The sequence below is a fragment of the Clarias gariepinus genome, chromosome 10 (genome assembly GCF_024256425.1).
Source record: "Clarias gariepinus isolate MV-2021 ecotype Netherlands chromosome 10, CGAR_prim_01v2, whole genome shotgun sequence".
Taxonomy (NCBI): Eukaryota; Metazoa; Chordata; class Actinopteri; order Siluriformes; family Clariidae; genus Clarias; species Clarias gariepinus.
This window is the reverse complement of record NC_071109.1, coordinates 33,006,949-33,032,755: the sequence shown is the minus strand read 5'-3', so window position 1 is coordinate 33,032,755 and position 25,807 is coordinate 33,006,949. Positions and strand designations below refer to the sequence as shown.

The window sequence follows — 25,807 nt, the reverse complement described above, 5'->3', positions numbered from 1 at the left end:
TCCGCTGCGTCCGTCTGTCGAAATTTCGCGAGCGAGCGGATTCTTTCACGGTGCGCGCGCGCGAGACATGAGAGACGGATTAAAATCGCGTTAAACCGTGAAGATGAGAGGAAACTGAGAGGGTTCTGAGAGACTTTGTCGGGGATGGACGCGCGGCTGAGCTGCGGGTCTCCGCGGGAGGACGGGGAGCTGGAGGACGGGGAGATCTGCGACGACGACGCGGAGGAGAAACAGCAGCAGCAGCAGCAGCGACGGCGGCCGCAGAACTCGAGGCCCGGACCCGGATCACGGAAACCCAAAACCTCCACACCGCGATCCAAATCCACATGTCCGGGACCGGGGAAGGAGTTCCGGCCGCCGCCGCCGCTCTTCAGACCCGGGCCCATGCTACATGGTGCGTTCCCCGCGTGCGCCGCCGGCCCGGACCGGTTAGAGCCGCCCAGCCCTCGGACCAGCTTCTGGGAGCGCAGTCACGGCGCACTGGGCCGGCTCCGGTACCGGGGGAGGGCCGGGGAGGGCCGCGGGGACAGAGCGCGTGGGGCCGGGAGGGGCAGGAACATCCACCGGAAAGATTCACCCAACTGGAAACGTATCCTTAATCCGTAAACCTGTTCCCCAGTGAGGGGACTCGAGCTCACAACCTCCTGCTCAGCGGTAGAACCTTAGCCACTAAAGCTAACAGTCCATCAGGTGCTGTCAGGGTGTTAGAGCTGACCAGGTTCAGCCTTATTCGCCTCAGAGTGAGGATTTGAACTTGTAACCTCCTGTCACTATGTGTACGTGTGTGTGTTTACATTCCTTTAGAACAACTGTGTTTGATTTGTGTTTGATGCTGTACTTGATGTGTGTGTAACGCTGTGTGTGTGGTAAAGACGCTTTAACTCAGAGTATCAGAGAAACAGGGCGGCTGGGCGGCGAGTCGCAAACCCATGTACGTCGCCTCCAAGCCGGAGACCTGCGTGGACGAGAGCTTCGAGGACCTGCTGCTGAAGTACAAACAGATCCAGCTGGAACTCGAGTGCATTCGCAACCAGGAGAGGAGCGCGCTGAAACCCGGCGAAGACTCGCCGCACAGGGAGCAGGAGGACACGCCCGCCGCCGGGACGCCGCCGGGGCTGCCGCAGGGGGCTGAGACGCTCCAGTCGGAGCAGCAGGAGATGAAGGCGTTCACCCTCCGGCCGCTCAGACAGAAGCTGCTCACGCCCGCGGAGAGAGACGCACTGAACGCCAAGAGCACCCCTGAAGCGGAGCAGAAAGAGGCGGGGCCTAACGAGGAGAAAAAAGAAGAGGTGAAAAACGAGGCGGAGAAAAGTCTTGTTGAGCCGCCAACGCCGAACGGTATGGTGTGTGTGAGAGAGTCAGGGCTAAAATACATCATTCACAGCAACCGCCTTTATCACTGATGTGTGTGTGTGTGTGTGTATAGAAGAAGAAGAAGAAGAAGAGGAGGAGGAGGAAGAGTCTGACCTGAGCATCTCACTAAGCCAGAAGACCAAAAAAACACGCGGCAAGGTATGCACACACACACACACACACACACACACACCACTGATTATGTGGACAGATAAATGAAGACGTGTTAATGCTCTGTGTGTGTGTGTGTGCAGGATGAAGATGACGAGCTCTCGGAGTTGCAGTTGCGTCTCCTGGCGCTGCAGTCGGCGAGTCGTAGGTGGCAGCAGAAGGAGCAGCAGGTGATGAAGGAGAGCAAGGAGAAACTGAACCGCGCCAAGACCGCGCCCGAGCACTACCGGGTCACCACCAGGTCCGCTTCCGCCGGGCGGGGTCGCCCAGGGGCAGGGGTCAAAGGCCAGGAGAAGGGCAAACCCACTGGTAGACCGGGTACGGACCGGAGCAAAATGCCACCTAAGGGACATCCTGCTAAACACACCCTCAGCCCAGGTTCGGCTGGCTCATTAATATTCACTATCCTCATTAATATCCATCCTCATTAATATTCATCCTCATTAAAATTCACACTGAACTTCGACTTGATAGGGGAAGTCAAAGCTTTAGTATATTGTGCTGTTGTCCCAATGCGTGTGTTAACTTCCCAGATGAGATCACACACACACACACTGCATCCAGGTACGTTTATATTCAGCATAGTTCTTTTAAATGCAACTTTGATTAATAAACCCCCCCGCATGTCCGGTGTAAAGTGTCGAAGCAGGCGTGGAGGAAGCAGCAGCTGCGGACGTGGAAACTCCAGCAGGAGGCGCAGAAGCAGAGGAGCGAGGAGGAGGAGGAGAAAAGGAAGAGAGAGGAGGAGATCCGCAAGATCAGGGACCTGTCCAATCAGGAGGAGCAGTACAACCGCTTCATGAAGCTAGTGGGAGGGAAACATCACTCACACACCAAGGTGAGATACACAAAAATGCGCACAAACTCACAAGATGACAGCCACAAGATGACACACACACATAGATATGCACACTCTTGTATTGTCATCCAGCTGTTAGCTTTACTGTGTGTGTGTGTGTCAGTCCTCAGATCCTGAACACAGGAAGTTGAAGCAGGGACTCGACTCTGCAGGTAACCTGTACCAGTATGACAATTATGATGAGGTCGCCATGGATACGGACAGTGAGACAAATTCTCCAGGTAAACAATCACACACACACACACACACACACACACAGTGTTATGTGTAAATATATTAACAGCATTATTTTATGATTGCAGCTGCGTCTCCAGCACACGAAGTGTGTGGTGGTGTCAGCCCGCTCTATGTTGTTCCAGTGTTCTCTCTAGGCTCCGCCTCTCTCCGGCAGGTAAGCCCCGCCCTTACCTCTATAAACAGGAAATGGTGTTTTGTCATCACTGAGATGTTTCTTTGTTTTACTCAGGATATGGTTCAGTATTGTCAGAGTCCAGTGGGTGTGGTTTCACTGGTACCGCCCCCTCCCCCACCCCCAATGCCACCTCCGGAGGAATTGGAACGCCCCCCAAAACCTCCTTTTGCTGATGAGGAAGAAGAAGAGGAGATGATGCTGAGGGAGGAGCTTCTCAAATCGCTAGCTAACAAACGTTCTGTGAGAGCAGAGGTAGCTTGCGCGCACACACACACACACACACACACACACACACACTCCTGATGACTTTAAAGTGTGTTCTGATCCCTGATTTTTTTCTTTCTTTTTCAGGACACGTCCAGTAACAGCGGCCCTCCATCTCCCATCAGACCTGTAGCTCCGCCCACTATCAGAGCCGCTGCCGCTTCTGTGCCTCTCGGGTTCAACGCTAGCTCCACCCACTCTCGCACCTCCAGCAAATTCGGACGAGCAGCTGCAGCATCCAGAGTCCCGCTGATGGTTTGTTACCATAGCAACACTATCCTTACCACCACTGCGTTGGTATTTTGCTGTAGAGTCTAGTTTGTGTTTCTGTGTGTGTTTGTGTGTGTGGTGTCTGCCAAACCTTTTTCACGTACACAATCAGACATCCCCCAGCCAATCAATCAGGATCTTCTGGTGCAGCGTTTAATTGCTAATAGTGTAGTGGAATGAATGCTTTTGCAGATGTTAGTGTATTTATGACCTGGCTAAAGTAGGACCAGCACAGCATGCGGCTCTGCCTCTCGGGGCTCCGCCCATGTCTGAGCTCTTTTTGACAGGCGTCATGTTTCTGCAGCTGCCGCGTCACAAAGCCGTGGTCATCCGTCTGAACGGGTCTGATGACAGCGACTCGGAGATCGAGGCGTCCGGATCGGCGCAGTGCGTGTTCGGTGGTCTGGAGTCCATGATCAAAGAGGCGAGAAGAAGTGTGGAGGTGAGAGAACAAACACACACGTGCGCACACACACTCTCTGCTCTGCTTCCTCAGCTCACCGTTCTCACGTGTCTTTATTCCCTTGGCAGATCCAGGCGGCGAGACCGAGACCTGTTCCTGTGGCCGAGAAAGAGAACAACCCGCTGAGGACACCGGACACTTTACCTGAGAACAGTGACCTGGGGTACCGTCTCCTGAGGGCGGAGCTAACCAGGTAATTCTCACACATAGACTCGCGCGCACAAACGGCCCCAGAGCAAAACTCCGCCTCTTTTCACGTGAACCTAATGAGTGAACTCGGACATAAAGAATGCTAATGAGCTACGACTGTAGACCAGGACACGCCCCCCCAACCCAGGGGCGGAGCGTCCCCTCTCTCTTTCTCACTCTCTCTATTACAGGACGAGTCGTGGATTAAATGAACTCTTATAGTATTTACATGTTCTGTTATTCTGATTGATTAGACGTTGTTTTGTTCACAGTCATCAGCGGATCAGGAAGTCCGATTCTGCCGCTTCCTCTCCGCTCGGATTTGACTCGGATGCGGATGTGCTGGGAAAACCGGTGGACCTCAGCGACATGGAGGAGAAGCTCGCCAAACACCGGTCGGTGTCTTCATGTTTAATCGTTAATCGCAGACATACGTTTACATTTACATTTAGGCATTTGACTTATAAAAAGTTCGTTAGTGACTCAGGTGCTGAGGGATGTGTGTGTGTGTGTGTGTGTGTGTGTGTGTGTTAGCGCTCAGCTGCAGAAGGACCAGGCTCTGCTCCAGCAGCTCCACCAGCAGGAGCTCAGAAAGAGAGAGTCTCTGAAGCTGGCCGAGGCTAAAGTGATGCGACTGAAGGAGCAGCTGCTCGCGGCGGAGAAAGTCGCCAGCGCTAACAGAGTGCTGCTGCGGAAACTGCAGGAACAGGTACACTGCTCATACACAGCACACACACACACACACACACACACACACACACACACACACACACTGCTCATACACAGCACACACACACTGCTCATACACAGCACACACACACTGCTCATACACAGCACACACACACACTGCTCATACACAGCACACACACACTGCTCATACACAGCACACACACACACTGCTCATACACAGCACACACACACACTGCTCATACACAGCACACACACACACTGCTCATACACAGCACACACACACACTGCTCATACACAGCACACACACACACTGCTCATACACAGCACACACACACACTGCTCATACACAGCACACACACACACTGCTCATACACAGCACACACACACACTGCTCATACACAGCACACACACACACTGCTCATACACAGCACACACACACACTGCTCATACACAGCACACACACACACACACACTGCTCATACACACACACTGCTCACACACTGCTCACACACACACACTGCTCACACACTGCTCACACACACACACTGCTCACACACTGCTCACACACACACACTGCTCACACACTGCTCACACACACACACTGCTCACACACTGCTCACACACACACACTGCTCACACACTGCTCACACACACACACTGCTCACACACTGCTCACACACACACACTGCTCACACACTGCTCACACACACACACTGCTCACACACTGCTCACACACACACACTGCTCACACACTGCTCACACACACACACTGCTCACACACTGCTCACACACACACACTGCTCACACACTGCTCACACACACACACTGCTCACACACTGCTCACACACACACACTGCTCACACACTGCTCACACACAGCACACTGCTCACACACTGCTCACACACAGCACACTGCTCACACACTGCTCACACACAGCACACTGCTCACACACTGCTCACACACAGCACACTGCTCACACACTGCTCACACACAGCACACTGCTCACACACTGCTCACACACAGCACACTGCTCACACACTGCTCACACACAGCACACTGCTCACACACTGCTCACACACAGCACACACACACACACACTGCTCATACACAGCACACACACACACACACTGCTCATACACTACTCATACACAGCAGGATGTGTCACAATGTTAATTATAATTACCTGTGACTGACTTACTTTGTGTGTGTGTGTGTGTGTGTGTGTGTAGGTTCAGCGCGTCCAGCACCGCGTGGTAGTAAAACAGCACCAAGCCCTGAGGATGGAGAGAGAGCTTCTGTCTCAGACAGGAACATTGAGAGGAAACAACACACAGCTCTCTGTGAGCGCGCACTCACACACACACACACACACACACACACACACACACACACACACACACACACACACACACAGCTCTTCTTCTACTGTTCTACCATCATACTTACGTTCAGTTTTCTCTTTAAATGTTTTGTAACTGTGTGTGTGTGTGTGTGTGTGTAGGTGAGGAAACGGCGGCGTGTGGACCTCTCTGACTCGCACTACGCCGATCTCATGGCGCAGAAGAAGCGCCTGCAGCAGCTAGAGAGCGAATACGCGCTGAAGATCCAGAAGCTGAAGGAGGCGCAGGCGCTGCGTCAGGCCGCCGCTCCCATCATCCCCTGCAGCGTCTCGCAGCCCTCGCTCCACGACCTCACGCAGGACAAGCTCACGCTCGCCAGCGACGACCCCGGCGACGATCCTGACCCAGAGGGGGCGGAGACACAGCCTGCTGACACCACCACCACCACCACTACCGGCCGACGCCGCTCTTTCCGCGAGTCCGGCTCATTCACTAAACCCAATCTGAGCCACGTCGAGACTCCGGCCACGCCCACTACACCTACCACGCCCACAGTGTCTGCCAAACAGGCCACGCCCCCTGCAGAGCTGCTCCTGTTCGGGCTGAACGTGGAGGACCTGCGGCTGCGCTATCAGCAGTGTGAGATGCTCCCTGAGCTACTGACACAGGAACTACGCTCACAAGGGGGCGCTCTGCTGGACATCCGGCCCAGTGACAGGGTGAGACTGGGGCAACACTCTTACTGGGGCTGGGGTGCTAAAAGCACACACAGAAAGGGAAAAAAAGTCAAATGAAAATGTGTGTGTGTGTGTAGGTCATTCAAGTGGACTTTGACCCCATGGCTCCTCAGCAGGTTCGGAGCGAGCTGAAGCCGGTACCGTTTGGTCCGTACCGCAGCCCGCTCCTGGTCTTTAGGTCGTACAGGTGAGCAAACTTAATGTCTCTCTCTCTCTCACGCACACACACACGCGCGCGCACACACACACACACAGTATTTAATCAAGGGTTAACTTGAAGGCTTTAAAAGTGAGATGTGTGTGTAGAACTGCTAAACATCCAATATTGCTGTAAAGAACTGTGTGTTTGTGTGTAGGTTCAGTCCATATTTTCGCACTAAAGAGAAGCTCTCTCTGAGCTCCCTCACCTACAGCCACGCCATCGAACCGCGCAAGTGCTTCTGCCGCTTCGACCTGACGGGAACCTGCAACGACGAGGACTGCCAGTGGTGAGACACACACACACACACTCTTGATTCCTTTCCCCCCCCCAACTCATACAATCACCTGATCACCAACATTCAACGTGTGTGTGTATCTTAGGCAGCACATGAGGAACTGCACTCTAAACGGAAACCAGTTGTTTCAGGACGTCCTGTCCTACAACCTGCCTCTGATTGGCTGCTCAGAGGAAAGCTCCACCAATGACATCACTCGATCTACAGGTGCAGCTTTTACACTTCCTGTTACCTCTTCATGACCCTGAGCGGAGACACTGCTGTGTGTTTAATGTACTTGTGTGTGTGTTTTCGTTACAGAGAGGTACATCAAGAAGCTGTTCGGAGGGAACAAGGACCGGATGGGTTCGGACCAGAAAGCGGTGCTGCTCGTTAGTAATGTTAACGAGAGCTTACGGCATGGTGAGACACACACACACACACACACACAGTAAGATCAGTAATGCCTGTCACAATGGGGTTAGCAGGGTGTTGACTAGGGCTGTGCAATGGGGTCTCAACAATCACCAAAATGGTGTAATCGAAAAAGTTATTTTGACCTGCGCGCGCATCCGCACTTTCGCCCTTCCAGAAGCCCGAACTCTCTCACTCTTTACTGTCAGCGAAGAAGTTGCGTATGTGGTATCTAATCGCATTTAAAAATCAGCGCGAGTAAAGATGGCAGAAAAAGAGCCGCCACAGAAGTCTTTAGTCAACAAAAGAGGTAGAAGCGATTCTGTTGTTAGAGACAGTTTGGATTCAAAGAAGTGGACGTGGTTTAAAAACATATTAGGTGCAAGATTTTCTACGCGGTTGTGTCGGCACCGGTTGGTAACATCACAAATCTTTTTAACCATTTAAAATTTAAACACAGACCGACATATGACCAACTAATAAAGAAACAGAAAGAACGACGAACAACCCCCACAACATCCTCGGCAACACAGTCATCCATTAAAGAGACGCTCTTCAGTGCAACTCCGTATCCATCCAGCTCAGAAAGGCACAAAAAAATAACAGATGCCGTTACATACTTTTTAGCCAAAGACATGTGCCCTATTAGGAAAGGATTTAGGAAAATGATAAATACTCTGGACAAGCGTTATGCTTTGCCATCTTGACACCATTAATAATAATTTATTATTTTATCTAATATTTATATTTTATTTATTACTTGTTTTCAAAAGATTGTGGACGTGCACTACATTGATCTTGTTTGCCTTTATTTGTTTTATTTGTCTTAATCTGTTTCAAGGAGAATTTACTGTTCTGTTTAATAAATGCAACATATTTCCAAAGTCAATGAGTAATCGTGTAAAATAATCGCGATTTTAATCATGACCAAAATAATCGTGATTATGATTTTTTCCATAATCGAGCAGCTCTAGTGTTAACTGTGTGTGTGTGTGTGTAGTTCCTCCTTTTACGACTTACAAACAGAGGAGGAAGTGGAAGCCAGAGGCTCACAGACCCTCGCCCGCCCCAAACACTGCAGCTGAGAGCGAGGAGGAGAACATCACCATACCTGCTGCTACTGACGAGGGTCAGTGACACACACACACGTGTATATACATACACTGACACACTCACTGACACCATTCACACTTAACTATGTCTGTGTGTGTGTGCAGAGGGGTGTGTGTCGGAGCACCGGTCCGCGTCGGATGTGTGTGTCACTCAGGACGATAAGCGTTACTTCGACAGTGAGACGGACGACATCTCGAATCTGGAGTACAGCGTGTTGGACAGCCCGAGAGACAGACAGCTGTGGATCAAACTCGCTTACAGATATCTCGGCCAGAGAGACACGTGGGTCACACACACACGCGTACGCGCGCGCACACACTCTGAATCGGCCCGATCTCACATCACTAATACACTCTGTCTCGTCCCGGCAGCCCGGTGACCGAGTGTGTGGACGCGGCACTGAACACACTCTCACGTGCTCTGGAGGATAACCGCGAGGATGAGGAGCTGTGGTGTCACTACCTCACGCTGTTCTCACGCCGCGGCAGCGCCGAAGATGTCCGCGAGATGTGTGACATGGCCGTGGAGCACGCGGCACACTACACCGTTTGGTGGACCGTGAGTCTCTCTCTCGCTCACACACACACACAGTTTAGGTCACTATACATTGTGCAGATCAAAGGTTACCTTTTGTGCAAAAGTAAATTAAATAGTTTTTTTTTTTTTTTTATTAAAGTACCTAAACATTGAGAGCTCTTTTGATGGAAAAGAAGCCGTGTGTGAGCGGATGCTGCAGTTCCTGATGAATGATGCAGGGGGCGCTGTGGACGAGCTCTCCTCGTTCCATCTTCTGGAGACGCTGCTGTACCGGACGCAGCTCAGTGTGTTCACCGGCCGCGTGCACAACGCCCAGCACCTCCTGCAGGTCCGTGTCCCTCTCTCACACACAAACACACACATACTAAAAACACACACAAAGCTTAATGGAATGAGATGAGACACTGTGTTTGTGTCTGTCCTGGTTCAGAGAGCTCTCCTGCCTGAGGGTGAGGGTTCCGTGTCAGGACGTCTCACTCTGCGCCACCGCTGTCTCGCCTGGCTCTCCTACATCCACCTGTGTGAATTCGGGACGCTCCCGGCGCGCCTGTACGACCCGGCTAACTCCAACCCTTCCCGCATCGTCAGCCTGGAGCTTTTCCTGTTCCCCTGGAGCTCGAGTGAGGACGTGCACCTCACTCCTCCTGATCGCCTCATCACACTGTTCCAGGGTGAGACTCCGGTACCAACCGCATCCTGCCTCCAGTAGTGTGTGTGCGCTTATAATGATGGTGTGTGTGTGTGTTCCGCAGATGCATTATCGAGGTGTGTGGATGAGGGCGTGGCTCCGGCTGAGTCAACGCTTGCGTGTTTGCCTCTGCACCTCAACCTGCTTCATCTGCACAAAGTCATGGGAAGGTAAACACACACCCAACACACACACACCATGCTGGAGCACAGGAGCACTTTCCAGATCCCTCTCCTGGAAGGTTGATGTTCTCCGTGATGTTCCTCCACCAGGGGGCACCATCTCTATCAGACTATTAGTTTCTTCTAATTAGGTGTGTGTGTGTGTGTCAGAGTGAAGGAAGCCACTGCTCTGTGTGAGAGCACGCTGGCTGTCGTGCCTCACTGCTGCCCCCTGCTGGAGACCCTCAGCGAGCTGCATGCGGCAGGTGGAGACGCAGAGGAAGCGGCGGGTGTGTGGCTGCGTGCTCACAAGCTCCGCCCACAAGACGCACAAGTGTTCTACAGTCTGTGTAAATGTTTACACACACAGGTGGGAAAGCGCGCACACACACACACACACACACACACACACAGTTGATTATTTTCAGTGACTTTAAGTAATGGAAATGTGTTTGTAGGAGAGACACGGCGAGATCGATACACTCTTTAAGCAGTTCGTCTGGTCTCTCTGTGATGGTCTTCAGGAAGATCTCCATCCTGCTGTGGTCTTACGGTGAGCACCTGAGTGACCCGGTGTGTGTGTGTGTGTGTGTGTGATCGATTTGTGTGTGTGTGTTCTGATGTTTTGTCGGTGTGTTTCATGCAGGAACCTGTTGGGCATCCCGTCAGAGGACCTGCAGCGCCCCGCCCCCTCGCTCCCTGAGCACCTCCAGGATCAGATCCCCTACCTGCACCTCACGCACACGTGAGTCATCTGGACCTTACGCTGACCTTAGGGGACGGGTGGGTACTTAATAACGCCTGTGTGTGTGTGCAGTATCTGGCAGTCGGTGCGAGGCAGTGTGGTTGAGGCAGTGGAGGCTTTCGAGGCGGCGCTGGGAGCCGTGGCAGATCTGGAGGTGGTGAAGAAACTCTGGCTTGAGTGAGTGCAGGAGAACACACACTCACACATACACACGCACGCACCTCACACTCACGGTAAGTGTGAAAGGTCGGGTCCAAAGCCCTGAAGAATCCGCTCCAGTCAGGTCCAACTACTGCTGATCGGGTTCAAACCCAAGATCGGGGCGGAGAACGGGCTCGGTTCCTTCTGATGTTCCTCAGCTTATGATCAGTGCCTGCTCAAGTCCAAAAGTTTGTGACTCAGTTTGATGATGATAGACGTTCTTGTGACACACAAAGGCGTCCAGTTGGGACTCGGGTCGAAGCCCTGATTTAAAATCAGTTTCCAGAAGCAACAGTGTGAAACGTCTAACTGCTAATAAAGTGTCGAGCTAGAATGTTTAACTGAAGTGTGTGTGTGTGTGTGTGTGTGTGTGTGTGTGTACGCTCTAACCGCTCTGCCTCTCTCCCCAGTTATCTCCTCTTTACTAGCAGTAAGCTGTGTGGCCGAGAGCTGCGTGTGCTCAGTGAACTGGTGCAGCGCTGCCTGAACACCACGCCCACCCGCATCAGCCTGCCCTACAACAGCGCCACCTACTGGAGCTGCTATAGCTTCCACAACCAGGTCCCCCCTCTCTCTCACACACACACACACACACACACTATATTACTACCCATCACAGAGGAACCACCCTGCTGTCTATCCTGCGCTCCTCTTTTTCTTCTCTTTCTTCCTTCCTCCATTTAATCATCAGGAATTTATCACTTCATCTCTCTGCACTCTTTCATACAAGTGTGTGTTTGTGTGTGTTACAGGTGATCTCATTCTATCTGAGTTTTCTCCCTCCGTCTCTTCACTCATCGGCTTTGGAAAGATTCAGATACATAATGCCGAGCAACGCTGAACTCAGCCTCAGGTATCTCTCTCTCTCTCTCTCTCTCACACTCACACACACACATGCACGCACACACACTTTTCTACCAGTTTTTCGTGTTAAATCTGTGTGTGTGTGTGTGTGTGTGCAGGGTTGTTCTGCAGGAGTGGAATGAGGAGAACGTGGAGTGTGTAATGCTGCAGACGCGCCTGATGACTGCGACGTTTCCCACCTGTCTGTCTGTCTGGAGGATGTGAGTCTGTGTGTGTGTGTGTGTGTGTGTGTATGTGCACGTTCTTAGATTTATTGTGCGTCTCATCTGTACAGGCGGGCGGAGCCAGGACACTCTCTCTCTCTCTGACACCCTCTTTAAAAACACGTGTGTGTTTTGGTCTTTTGGATAGCAGTGCTCGTCCTTCAGGAAGGCACGTGTGTGTGTGTGTGTATAAGTGGGGCGCTGGTCCGGTTCCTCACCCTGTCCTGTGTGGGTTTTCGCTCCTCTTATCTGAGCTCGTCACTCCGCTTCGTGTCCTGTTTGCTCCTCCCTCCTGAGCCTCTCTTGCTCCCCCTGCTGGTGACTGGAGTCTGGGGGTGATACTGGTTTTTCTCCAGTCTGTTCCTGTCCTGTGAGGATCCCAGTGTCTCTGATCTTTTCAGAAGATGGTGCATCATGCCTTTTATCTTTGCTACTGCTCTTTCTTCTGGAGGATGGGAGGGTAACGGCGCACCCCTCCTCTCACCCGCAGGACGACACTTTTCTGGAGTTGACTTGTGCTGCGTCTCGTCTGTGTTCTTTACGTCTAGATGATGGCAGACCGTCTCTTCCACCTTATACAGGGCTTTAGATCTTCCGTCTCCTCAAAAATGTTATCTATGAGGGACATTAAATCTGTGTGTGTTTTTCACAGACCAATTTTTTCTGTGTGTGTGTGTTTTCAGAGCGGTGGCTGTGCAGAAGCAGCAGAAGGGGAGAGCTGAGGTGAGTATGACTGCAGCATGCTTTCCCTCAGTGTGTGTTGGTGTTACACCCCTGCAGGTTCAGAGGGCTTGACTTGAGAGGAATGTAGTGTTAGAAGAATGTGTGTGTGTGTGTGTGTCTGTGTGTTTTAGGTGCAGAAGCTTTACCAGCAAGCTCTTCAGAAGCTGCTGCTGTGTGCTGCTCTGTGGAGAGATGTAATTCACGCCCATAACCACGTCACACTGAAATACACACCTGATTCTGACTGTTTCTAACTTCTCTCTCTGTCTTTATCTCTCTCTCTCTCTCTCTCTCTCTCTCTCTCTCTCTCTCTCTCTCTCTGTCTGTGTGTGTGTGTTTTCACAGTGGCTCCTGTTCGAAGCCGCATCTGGAGGTAAAACTGACACACTCAACAAACTGGTTGCGAAATGCCAGGATGTGGGAGTGAGTCTGAGTGAGCCGCTCAGTGTACACTCTCACACTCAGGACTCCTGAAGTCTGCAGTCACTCCCTCGTTCCCTCGACCCCTTCCTCCCTTTCTCCCTAAACCCTTAAAATCCCCCCTCACACACACACGTCCCCCCTTTCACACATCTCTCAGACACACACACAGTAGATAGAGCGGCATGTGTGTGTGTGCATGTGTATGTGTGTATACGTGTGTGTGAGAGTCGGCGAGTTGAAGATCATGAACTCTCCAGCTAAGCGAGTGTGTGTCCTCCAAGTCGTCCTCTACGTAAGTATGGAGCTGATCATGCAGCTGCTGCTGCGTCACTGTTTCTTTTAGTTCTGTGTTCCGTGTGTTTTTTTTTTTTTTTTTTTTTATTCGCTCGTCCGTCTGTGGCTGCGCGTGATCAGACTCTTTCTCTCCCTCGACGCCGCAACCCTGACGACGTAGCCGTGTTCTCAGTGACAGTATTTTAAAGATGGGGTCCTTCAGCTAGACCTTTATTTTCCGGACGAGAGTGACTCTACGGTTCTGAGGTTGTTTTAAGGGCTTAAGATAAAAAAATAAATAAAAAAAAAATCAGGATTAAAAACGGCTCCCAGGCAGCAGTATTGTGTGACCAGAGGCTCGGCAGTGCGGCAGCGTGGCGTGTGTGCACGGAGACTGCTCCGGAGACGCTGCACGCGGCTGGAGAACATCGAGCGGCCATCCATGAGCACTTTTATGTGCAAGTGTTTTTTTTTCCTTGTTATTATATATATTAATTAAAAGTATTCAGGAGCGTACAGGAATGCATTTTCAACTGTTTTATTTTGTAATTGAAAAATGTTTCAATTAAATTATTTTGTAAATATATTTGTGCTTTTGTGTGTCGTTTTTTCCCCCCACTTCCTTTAAATAATGTTAAACATAAAGATACAAATAAACTGAACACAAGACGAGCAGCAGTGCTGGAAAAATCCCTGTAAGGAATAAATTATAAACAGCAGTGAGGGAAGTTTGAGGCTGGAGTGAGGTGTGCAATGATGTAAAAACGCACTGTGATGTTCCTGATCAGCTGATTAAGTTTTAATTAAGTTTTGATTAAGTTTGCCATTTTCAGAAAGAAACAATTACAATAAAAAAATAAAAATTATGGGGAAAATATTTTCCCATTTATATATGAAACTTTTTTTTAATGAAAATTTTCAGTAATTACTGTTTTATCAAGTTATATTGGAAATTTTGACTTATATTTAATATAATAAATACTTAAATGGAGATTTATTTGTTTTTTGAAACACTTAAAATATTTTGCTGATAATTTAAAGAGGTATAATTATACTTAAGTTAATTGTATTGTACCTATACTTTACAAAGATTTTTTTATTTTTCCTGATTTTTAAGGTCATGTGACTGACTTACTGAAGTTTGGATTAACTTCAAATTCCAATAAACCCTTTTATTTTACTAACCATGGTAACTCTACTTCCTGATGTCTGTAAAGCTAAAATAAAAATAAACACACCTGAACATTTTAATTTCAAATTTCATTCCTGTCCATCACAAATCACAGCCATCCTGCAGGTGGCGCTGCTCGCGGCTCTTTCTCTCTGTCCGTCCTGAACTGAGAGGAAGCGATGAAGAAGCGCTGCAGCTTTACAGTCTCCTCCGTGATCCCTGCTAACCATTTCTATATCATATTGTGACAGGATTGTTTAGAAATATACAGTAAAATCTTATGGATGTAAAAGTGACCCTGGAGCCGCTGCTCGGCGCGGGTGTGCGAGGGGAGTCACTCCGCGCCGCTGCAGAAATCATGAGGTAAATTCGGGTGGAACTGCTAGCTTAGCCGCTCGGGCAGCAGTTACAGGCCGCGTCTCAAACCGGTCGCCGCGAACTGAGGAGGTGCACTAGATAGTGCGCGAGACACAAGCGTTTCTCTGCGAAGTGCACTACATCCAGTGGAGAGCAGATTGGGATTCAGCCTGATAACTTTCCTACTGATTTATTTACATTAAAATGAATCAAATAAAATTATAGTTGTGATGTAGGTATTTTTGTTCCTGAATAAAAAGCTGAATTACGTTTAAACTTTATAAACATTATTTATATTATTTATCTATCAACTAGGATAGATATTTGTATTATTTTAAAGCAGAGTGTTTGTTTACAAAAATACAAGGCCTTATAATTTAATATTTATTAGTTTATATTTTTTGCCTTTTTTAATAGGTGTATTTTTTATAAATTTTTTTACAAATGATTTTTATGAAATTATCAGATTTGACTGAATATTTAATCAAAATAATATTTACAGAGGTTTTTGCAATTAAAAGTGTCCATTTCTTAGCCAAATTAACTGTGTGTGTGTGTGTGTCTGTTTATAGTAAAACCCTAAGCAGAGTTACTGTTCCCCCTGAAGTTGTTTCGTTTCCGCTGACACTGGAGACTCCTTACACTAATGCTACACACACACACCTCTCTTACAGAAATCTTTAATAAAGCCTGCGCTGTAAAGGAGCCGTGGCTATGGAAACCAGGATGTATCTGAGCACTACAGTCAGAGCCGCTGTTATGGAGAATTGATCAGCAACACCAGTTTGTGTGTTGATCAACTGGGTGAGGAGATGCAGACGGAGGTGTGCAGCGCTTCAGATGGCAGGACATCGATCTCGACGGGACACGTCACTCCTGTGGACCGCCACAGGAACGGAGAGCTCTGGGAGAAAGTTCTGAAAGAGGAAGAAACGGGTGAAGATCAGGATGAAGATCACTTCTGTAAGATACAGTACAGATCTAATCCATACAGGTCTCAGCCCGCTCCAGGTTAGTGAGGCTCTGCTCGTGTTCTTACTCTCGATGAGAGTTAATTTAAAATGTTTTGAATCTGTAGATAGTGGAACCTCCAGCTGTGTGGATGATGGAGACGATCGTCAGGATGGAGAACTCCACATCCTTATTAAAGAAGAGAAACCTAAACACGACGACTTTCTCTGTGAGCTGCGTTTACACTCCAGTGTAAACATCACCGCAGTGCTTTTTACTGACATTTCGTGTGATGTTAGAGATAATCTTTTTGTTCGTTAAGGTTCTGAAGTAAGCTTAAAATTTAACAAAGCTTTTTTTTTTATTTAGAATATTATGTTCTAAAGATTTTTTTTCTTTGTTGTGTCTCTCCTTTCAGACTGTGAAGTTTGCAGATCTTTCTTCATCAGTAAGTGTGAGGTTCACGGTCCAGCTCTCTTCATCCCTGATGTTGCGGTTCCACTAGGAGCCGCTGACCGAGCCAGACAAACCCTTCCTCCAGGCCTGGAGATTCGGAAGTCCAGTATTCCTGAAGCGGGCCTGGGAGTGTTTAACAATGGCGACACTATTCCAGCGGGTGTGCACTTCGGGCCGTACCAGGGAGACACTGTGGACCGAGAGAAAGCCATGAACAGCGCCTACTCCTGGGTGGTGAGTTAGCTTTGTGGGACAGTCGAGTGTTAGTTTAGACGGAACTTGAAGTAGGAACTGTGTAATAAAGCCCCTGTGCCATTGGCGGTGAGTGATGTTTTTCTGTCTCCAGCACGTCCCCTGTAGAACCTGTAACTTAAGACCTGAGTACTGTTGTACGCTCTGTAACCATGACAGATTAATCTCTTTTTATAAAATAAAAATATTTGGACTTTTAAATCTAAATGGACTTGCTAGAATTCGGCTTTGCTTTTCCAGTAACAACACTGCACTGCTTCAGGTGAACACAGAATGTATGAGAGAGGTACCAAAGCACGTGAAGCTTGGGGTCAAATTGAGCCTCCCTCATTCATTCCAATGCATACACTTTTTTAAAAAAATAATTTTTAAAATTCTTATCATAGCTCACATGTAGGTGATGCTCTTTCATGGTTAATTATGATTTAATTAATTTTTTCCCCTAATTTGATCACCATCCAGCTCTCAGAGAGAAAAGGGCCGTCTGCTTTTTTTTCTTTTTTTTCCCGATTTTCTCCCTAATTTAGTCGTGGCCAATTCCTTCCCGTCACTAGGGGGCTCCCACATTAAGGCTACTACTACCATTCAGCAGGGAGGGCCGAAGACTTATCACGTGTTTCCTCCAAACCGTGTGACGCCAGCCGACTGCACCTTTTCGAACTGCTTGCTCACGCACCGTTAGGGGCGGAGTAACACACTCGGAGGAAAGCACTAGCCGCTCCTTCCCCGTGCGCGAGCTTACAGACGCCCCTGATTGGCTGTAGAGCCGTGATTAATGTGGGAGCACAAAGTACCTCTCATCCCTCCCCTCTGAGAGAGCTTAGCCAATCAGCTCTCTCTAGGCCTCCGGCTGTGAGAGGTAACAGCATCACCTGGGGATCGAACCAGCTATCCCCGGATGATAGGGCGAGCGCTTTACCACTACGCCACTCGGAGGCCCGGCCGTCTGCTTTCTTACATTTACATTTAGGCATTTCTTCCATCTTTTCTCTGTAGTTTTTAATTCTCTCCTGTTGTTGCGCAGTTCATCAAATAGACAAGGAGCAGGACAAGAACTCTTTCTTGGTTTAGAGGACAGAGGGCATAGAAGATCTATGGATGAGGAAAGAGAGAAGAGGAAAGTTGCAGTCGCAGTCTCTAGTGGTAGAGAGGAGAAGCAGTCCGGGAGGGACGATAGAGTGCATGAAGACACAGAGGAAGGGGAGACAGAGACACAGGGAGACCTACGCATGAGCTCACAGACTGTGATTGACATAGAACAAAGTATATGCCCCTCTCCCAAAGACAGCTGTTTTCATCAGGATTCATCCCTGCGCACTCCCTGGAGGTGTCAAGATCTTCTGAGCTTCTCGGAGAACTCTCAGATATTACCGTTGGCTCACACTGGAGACGTTACATTCCTGCTCAGTTCTTATGTAGTTTTTTTCCATTACATCAGCATCAGGAGGACATTCCTCTCCCCTGTCACCCAGACTTCTGTTAGGTCTCCGGTCACATGAGGGTTTGTTTTTAATGCAGCTCGCTCTCTGAGGCTTTCTCAGTAAGATCATATTCTCAAATGGGATTTTATACTGATGCTATGTTGATGCCACTTAACTCATCTTTTCCTTTCCTTCCGCACTCATGTTTCTGCTCAGATCTGAAATTCCAGCAGGACTGAGCTGCTGTAAATCTCTGGAGATAAAAAACAAGCCCTTCAGTCTCTCTCATATAGGTCACTATAATTAACTAATTCATTACTTTTATTTTATTTGCAGGTACACAAAAGTGAACAGTGTGAAAAATACATTGATGCCACATCAGAGATGCATTCTAACTGGATGAGGTGAGAAATGTTGTTATAATCCCTATTTATACTCCATATTTTAGGAACAATACAAGAAAAACTGCACATGACAATTTTACGTACTTTTACTGCTTTTAACCATGGACACTGTCATGAGAAGACATGAGGAAGAAACGTTGAGAGGAACCGGAATCCGTCCTCATCTGGATTGGGTGATCAGAGATAAGAATGGATTAATGCAAACAGTTAAACCGTTTCCATCAATGTAGATCAAAGCATCTTCTTAGTGGAGCTGTTCTTACATATCACTTCTACGAGCAGACCACACAGGGCCTCAGCAGTGTGTGTTTCCATGTGATGAAAATTTCAACCAGATGTAGGACGTCAGAATGAATCAGGCAGGTCTGGAGGGCAGAAGAGGTGAGGACCCCTGGTAACTCGGGTCTCAACAGAGAGAGAGAGAGAGAGAGAGAGAACTGTTAGGGATGCTCACTGTCATCCAGTGTATATTTAGTGAAGACTGCAATCAAGGACTCCGGCAAGATAAGCTATGAAAACTCTATGTCCATGAATTTCCCAGATATGCTCCCATACATAAGAACAAATCTAGTCACAATAGGCTTGACTAAACAATTAATTTTTTTACCTAGACTTAAACACTGTGATTATGTCCGAGTCACTAATTGGATCGCTATTTCATAACTGTGTTGGCTTTGTTTAAAAAAAAAAAAAAAATGCTGAGATCCCTGCTTTGATTTTATTATAAGAGTATAAAAGGTACCAACAAACAGCCTGCACCTTTCGATTGAGATAGAACTAGATAATGCTAATGTGTTGTTGTTGTTGTTATAATGCTAATTTGTCATTGGCGTTAAAATGGAAGCAACACGTTTGTGTTTTAAGCATCCACGCCTTAAACATGAACACGCCTAAATCAGGGGAATAAAAATTGCCAATTTAAAAGAAAACGGTGCATGTAATAAATATGTCTAATATTAAATACATCAGGTCAGTTGGATCTGATTAGAAAAGAACAAACTGGGTTTTATCCAGAATCTTATAGATCTTATAGAAAAAAAGTACCGTTTTCAGAAAGGTTTTTTAAATTTCATGTTGATTTCTCCCCCTTGTTTTCTTTATTTTGACTCCCTCCCTCTCAGGTATGTGAATTGCGCTCGAAATGATGACGAGCAAAATCTGGTGGCATTTCAGTTTCAAGGTGGGATTCTGTACCGCTCCAGTCGACCTATCGAACCCGGACAGGAGTTGTTGCTATGGTACGAAGAGGAGTTCACTAAAGATCACCTCGGCCTCACCTTCAACTACATCTGGAACAGAAAGTGCTCCCTTAATGGTTATGTCCATAGCTCACAATTTTTATTAGATTTATTAGATTTCTTTTTAAAATAATTATTATTTTTAGAGTAATATCATTTGTTCAGTTCAGTTTAGCTCTTTAACCAACTTGGTTCAGAGTACGAGGGTGGAGAAATATAAAAAATGTGCTCCACAAGACCAGGAAGCAGAACTACTGAAAGAGAATTCCTTGGTCTTCAGCAATCTGTCATGTCTTCCAGAGACTCAGTAGTTTGATTTTTTTCTGTGGGTTAAAACCAAGTAGAAATGTCAATTCTTATATTTTTCCTGCTGCAGGTATGAACGCAGTCCTTCGAGTTTTTTCCTGCTCCGCGTGTCCACTTTCTTACACATCCAAAATTTATCTCCACAAACACATCAAGAGATGCCACCACGAGGAGTACGTCCGACTTCTGAAATCAGGAGAGATTAAATACGAGAGCCTGGTGGCCTCGAAAAACTCCAAGAAATCCACAGCAATATCTGTTTGTAGTTCTGGTGCTGACGCTCCTCGCCCACAAACGCAGAAAGATCCGCTCCGGTGCACGGAATGTGGAAAGATTTTTATCCAGCGTAAACATCTAAAAGTGCACCAGCGTGTTCACACGGGTGAGAAGCCGTATCAGTGCTCGCAGTGCGGGAAGAGTTTCACGCAGCAGAGCAGTCTCCAGCTCCACCAGCGCCTTCACACTCGAGAGAATCTGTGTCAGTGCTCGCAGTGCGGGAAGAGTTTTACTCAGCAGATTCATCTCCAGGCACACCAGCGCATTCACACGGGAGAGAAGCCGCATCAGTGCTCGCAGTGCGGGAAGAGTTTCAGTGAGAAAGGCAGTCTCAGGCGACACCAGAACATTCACACCGGTGAGAAACCCTACCACTGCTTACAGTGCGGGAAGAGTTTCAGCGAATTAGGGACGCTCACACGACACCAGCGTGTTCACACGGGTGAGAAACCGTACCATTGCTCACACTGTGGAAAGAGTTTTAGCGAAAGAGGAAATCTCCGGACACACCAGCGTATCCACACGGAGGAGAAGCTGCATCACTGCGCACAGTGTGGGAGGAGTTTCACACACCAGAGTACTCTGCAACACCACCAGCGCATTCACACTGGAGAGAAACCCTATTACTGCTCTGTGTGCGGAAAAAGTTTTAGCCAACAGGGCAATTTCCAAAAACACCAGCGCATTCACACGGGAGAAAAACCATACCACTGCTTACACTGTGGGAGGACCTTTATCCAAGAGAGTCACCTCCAACTCCACCAGCGCGCTCACGCTGGAGAACAGACAGATCACTTCTCCGAGCACGATTTCCATTGACAGTGAAGACCAGGATCTAACACAAGATCAAAATTCCACACATCGAATGCGACCATGCTTCTGATATGATTACAGGTGCAGGGGGTTGCATTTAGATAAACACTCCATGTTAAAGTAGAAAATGTAGGAGAAGACCTCTGTGAGACGGAAAGGGAGGATTAGTCAGAGAAACAACCAAGAGCCAAGGGGAACTCTCAACATGATGCTTTTACAACAATTCCTCTCAGGGCTTACACAAAACGTCGATCATGATGCCATGACCAGACAGTTCAATAATGTCCAGATTTTTTTTCGTTTCATTTTATTTGTATAGCGTTTTTAACTATGGTCATTGTTGCAAAGCAGCTTTACAGAATCCCAAAAAAAATGCAATGAAATGAAATGTAAGAAAATGTGTATAAATCAGAATTGTCCGATTTTTCCTGTTGAGCAAGCCGAATGCAACGGTGTCAAGGAAAAACTCCCTGAGATAGCAATAGGAAGAAACCTTAAGAGGAACCAACAGACTCAACAGGGAACCCATCCTCATTTTGGTGATAACCGATAGCAGGGGTTGACAATAAATATAATAAAAGTAACAACGACGAACTTGACTGCATATTAAATTAAGGACAATCTTTGTTCTACTTAACATTTGATGTCTTTAAGTAAAATGAAGTCGGGTTCATTATTGAAGGCTCAGGTAGAAAGCTGTAGGAAATTCCTTAGAGAACAGCTCTCTGCATCAGCCAAGCCAGGACTGCCTTCATGGTAACGTGGAACCATCCCCAGATGGAGTCAGACAGGTCCAGAGGACAGAGGGGATCTGGATCACTGGCAGCTCTGGAGGGACATGTGTAGTGAGAGAGAGACAGAGAGGGAGAGGTACATTAGGTATGGTCACATAATGTATAAGGTGAAGTGTATTTAGTGTGGAGTGCAAGCAGGGACTCCGGCAGGACTAACTATGACAGCATAACTAAAAGGGAGAGTCAGAAGGAAACACAGACATGTGGGGGTACTGGGATGTAAAGTAACCAATCACTCCACTGTCAACAAACCTGAGTGATCAATGAGAGTGGGGAAAACAGCATCTAAACGTACCAGTTCATCATAATACTCTACGTCCATGAGTCCCCCAGATCTGCTTCTTTATCCAAGGCAAATCTATTTACAAAGATGCTTGGCTAAATAAATAGGTTTTCAGCCTGGACTTAAACACTGAGACTGTGCCTGAGTCCGGAACAATAATTGGAAGACTATTCCATAACTCTGGGGCTTTGTAAGGAAAAGCTCTGCCCCCTGCTGTAGTGTGTCTTTGAAGACTGTGCTAAGCGCTCGGGTCGCGCTGAAGTGTTCAGGCCATGCTGAATGTTCGCTTCGGGCTGAAGTGTTCGGAACGTGTGGTGTTTAGGCCGTGTTGAGTTTTGTGGTGTTTTGGTGATCTGAGTTTTGAATCTCTCCTTTAGTGTTCTCCTGCTCCTCTGTGTTGTATCTCTGATGATTCCCCTCTTTAACTGGATGTTCATCTCAAGACAACTTAACTATACCCAGCTTGACTCCTTTTTACATATTATCTCACTTCTGATGGAAACCAGAAACAATTTAGGGGTGAATACCATGGAATCACAATGTAAGGCTTTTTTTTTTTGTAAAATTCCAAAGCTAGTAAACCCTGATCACCTGTACACTGAGAATAGAAAGATGTTGCAGAGTGTAAAATACAGAGGTATGTACAGAGAGACAGTAAGATCTTTAGGTTAGGGTTACGGTGCGTTTCATGTGATTAGTAAGAATCAGGTGACCCCAGCACATGGCCAGGTAACAGTCACACCTGAGTAATGATTATTTCTGTTAGCTCTTATTCTCTGATCTTATGTGTGATGCATTCAGTCTTAATCTAAAAGTGCTGCACTTTGTCATTGTTATTATGTAAACAAAATATTAAAGTTTATATATCACCTTATATACCTTAGTAATGATTTTATTGTATATTTAAGTGTATACATTGTATATTTAAGATAATCTACAGCATGTTTTAATCCACCATTAAGTTTTCTTGTCAAATTCTTTTTTACAATTTTATTTATCATGTACACAGCCATATGATATGCAGTGAACTGCTTATACGACCACCCGTGACCTATAATAGAGTATTTTAATTAAGATATAAAATATGAAATAAGAGAAAATTATACAAATATAGAAAACTAGCTGTAAAATGTACAATAGAATAGTACAAATGTAGAAATAATAAAATAGGATTGAAATAGAAGTGTTCCAGATGTTAAGTGTATACAGGAAAAGTCACAGCTGCATGCAGTTAGTTCCCATTTGTGTGAAAAATGAGAAATGTCCAGTCATGAGTAGAAAAATGTGCAAAGTCACATGTGAGTTACTTTCTGGAGTAAAAATGTCTAAGCTCCTTGGAGCGGAGTCTGAAGTCTCTTAAGCGTCTGAGGTGGTAGAGACGCCATGGTGTTTTTCACCATGGTGTTGATGTGACAGGACCATGAACACTGAGGTATCTAAAGCTGTCCACTCTCTCCACTGGGCTCTTGTTGATGACGGGGGTCTGGAAGTTACTCTCCTGCTTTCTACTAAAGTCCACTATTAGCTCCTTTGTCTTGCTGACATTCAAGTCAAGTAGGCTTTTATTGTCATTTCAACCATATATATTTCAGTATAAGGTCAAACAAAACAGTGTTACTCCTGGACCACGGTGCTACATACAAACAACATAAATTAATGATATAAATTAACAAAAACTAAATAACTAAGGCACCCGACCCATGTTAAGGAGGAGATGGGCGATGGCATTATTAGTTGAGATTCCTAATCTTCTCCAGGTATGCCGTCTCAGTGTAGTTAGAGATCAGGCCCACCACAAACGTGTCGTCAGCAAACTTGATGGTGGTGGAGTTGGTAGTGACCACGTAGTTATACATGTACAATGAGTACAGCAGCGAGCTCAAAACACAACCCTGTGGGGCTCCAGTACTGAGGGTGAGGGAGGCTGAGACGATCATGGAGGTGAACCTGCTGGATGTGGAGGTCCTGGGCTGGTGTGGTTACACGTCGTCTGCGGTTGTGAGGCTGGTTGGATGTACTGTCAAATTCTCTGAAACACCTTTGGAGACGGCTTATGGTAGAGAAATGAACATTCAATTCACGAGCAACAGCTCTGGTGGACATTCCTGCTGTCAGCATGCCAATTGCACGCTCCCTCAAAACTTGCGACATCTGTGTGATTCAACTGAAACTTTCAAAGTGGCCTTTTACAGGTGGCCAGTCTAAAGCACACCTGTGCAATAATCATGCTGTCTGATCAGCATCTTGATGTGGCACACCTGTGAGGTGGGATGGATTATCTCGGCAAAGGAGAAGTGCTCACTATCAAAGGTTTTGACAGGTTTGTGAACAATATTTGAAAGATATGGTTATTTTGTGTATGTAGAAAATGTTTTAGATCTTTGAGTTCATCTCATAAAAAATGGGAGCAAAAACAAAAGTGTTGCGTTTATATTTTTTAGTTCAGTATATTTCATCAGACACAAAATATCACATTCTTTTATATAGGAAGGGAGCAGGGAAGCTATAGTGAGGACATGGACCAAAATGAGTCAGAAAGTCTGATTTATTACTCTGGTTTTTCTAAGAATATTTTATGATGTAGTCATTATTGTTCTATTTTTTTCCCTTTTAGAAGGTTATGTCTGCTAGTTTGTGAGGTTTAAAACTTTTTTTTCCATTTTTTTTTTTTTAATTAAGCTGAAGACAATCAGCCTATCACTAGCTCTGGTTCAGTGATCACACATCAGATTGAGCCGGGGACTGAGACAAGTCAAAAATAAATAGGAAAAAAATCATTTGTTATAACATATTGGATGAAATTTATTGTTTTGCTATCTATTGTATTTGGGTATCTAATACATTTAAAGAGAAATAAATAAATACATATTCAGTTCTGTTTGTAACACTAGAGCAGAAGTGACAGGTACAGGAAAAATTTCTTAATGTTATTTAGCCAAAGCATCAACACAATTTGTTTACAAATTATTTGCATTTTGTTTTATTTAAATTATTAAAGTTCTGCAAATACTGCATAATCTTGAGCTATTTTGATGTGTTGTGATTTTGTCATTTCCTTTAAATATACACTGTAAATAACAATACTTATATTTAGAATGTAGGAAAAATATTTTCAGCAGTTAAAAAAACAAACAAAAACAAAACTGTTTATTTCACCTAAACACTCGCACCTGCAAGAAATAAAAACTTAAGAAAAAAATTTATATTATTTTTTCCCAGAGTTGTATAGAGGGAAAAATAAGGCTGTCTGTGGTTTCTACATTTATTTGGGTGCATAAGATGGCCTGGGTTGGTGTGGGACTTTCCGGCCTGAAATTGTGTCCCAGTCCGGCCCTGTTGGGCGATGATGTGGAACTGGGGCAAGCGCTCGATTGGATTTTGTGCTCAAGAAGTAAAAAGAAAAATAAATCAAGTCTAACAATCTTAAATAGACAAGAATCACTAATTACCTTCAATCAAATCTAATCAAATCAAATTTCAAATTCAAATTTTATTTGTCACATACACAGTCATACA

At 46.6% G+C, this 25,807-nt stretch overlaps 2 protein-coding genes across 4 annotated transcripts; both read left to right on the top strand.

Annotated features, from left to right (window-relative positions):
- LOC128531662 (zinc finger C3H1 domain-containing protein) lies at positions 1-14,155 on the top strand. 3 transcript variants are annotated; one of them, XM_053505720.1, is made up of 35 exons: positions 1-589; positions 895-1,338; positions 1,430-1,512; positions 1,608-1,902; positions 2,163-2,362; positions 2,487-2,604; positions 2,686-2,774; positions 2,850-3,047; positions 3,147-3,314; positions 3,634-3,771; positions 3,861-3,985; positions 4,254-4,376; positions 4,516-4,690; positions 5,901-6,011; positions 6,173-6,730; positions 6,826-6,935; positions 7,105-7,236; positions 7,331-7,452; positions 7,546-7,647; positions 8,639-8,767; positions 8,856-9,033; positions 9,123-9,309; positions 9,428-9,616; positions 9,719-9,959; positions 10,041-10,146; positions 10,309-10,507; positions 10,596-10,690; positions 10,784-10,882; positions 10,955-11,059; positions 11,494-11,644; positions 11,836-11,936; positions 12,046-12,147; positions 12,834-12,873; positions 13,005-13,067; positions 13,219-14,155. In XM_053505720.1, exons 1-35 carry the CDS (start codon positions 145-147, stop codon positions 13,345-13,347), a joined length of 5,850 nt encoding a protein of 1,949 aa, XP_053361695.1. In that variant the 5' UTR covers positions 1-144; the 3' UTR covers positions 13,348-14,155. The 3 variants fall into 3 exon arrangements, with proteins under 3 accessions (XP_053361695.1, XP_053361697.1, XP_053361694.1); XM_053505722.1 differs by having other exon boundaries at positions 1,427-1,512; positions 1,608-1,842; XM_053505719.1 differs by having other exon boundaries at positions 1,427-1,512.
- A 769-nt stretch (positions 14,156-14,924) lies between these two features.
- LOC128531261 (histone-lysine N-methyltransferase PRDM9-like) lies at positions 14,925-23,124 on the top strand. The gene is made up of 7 exons (XM_053505050.1): positions 14,925-15,103; positions 15,772-16,060; positions 16,176-16,277; positions 16,467-16,738; positions 18,514-18,581; positions 19,703-19,896; positions 20,196-23,124. The coding sequence occupies exons 2-7, from the start codon at positions 15,910-15,912 to the stop codon at positions 21,218-21,220; spliced, it is 1,812 nt and encodes a 603-aa protein (XP_053361025.1). The 5' UTR covers positions 14,925-15,103; positions 15,772-15,909; the 3' UTR covers positions 21,221-23,124.
- The last annotated feature ends 2,683 nt before the right edge of the window (positions 23,125-25,807 follow it).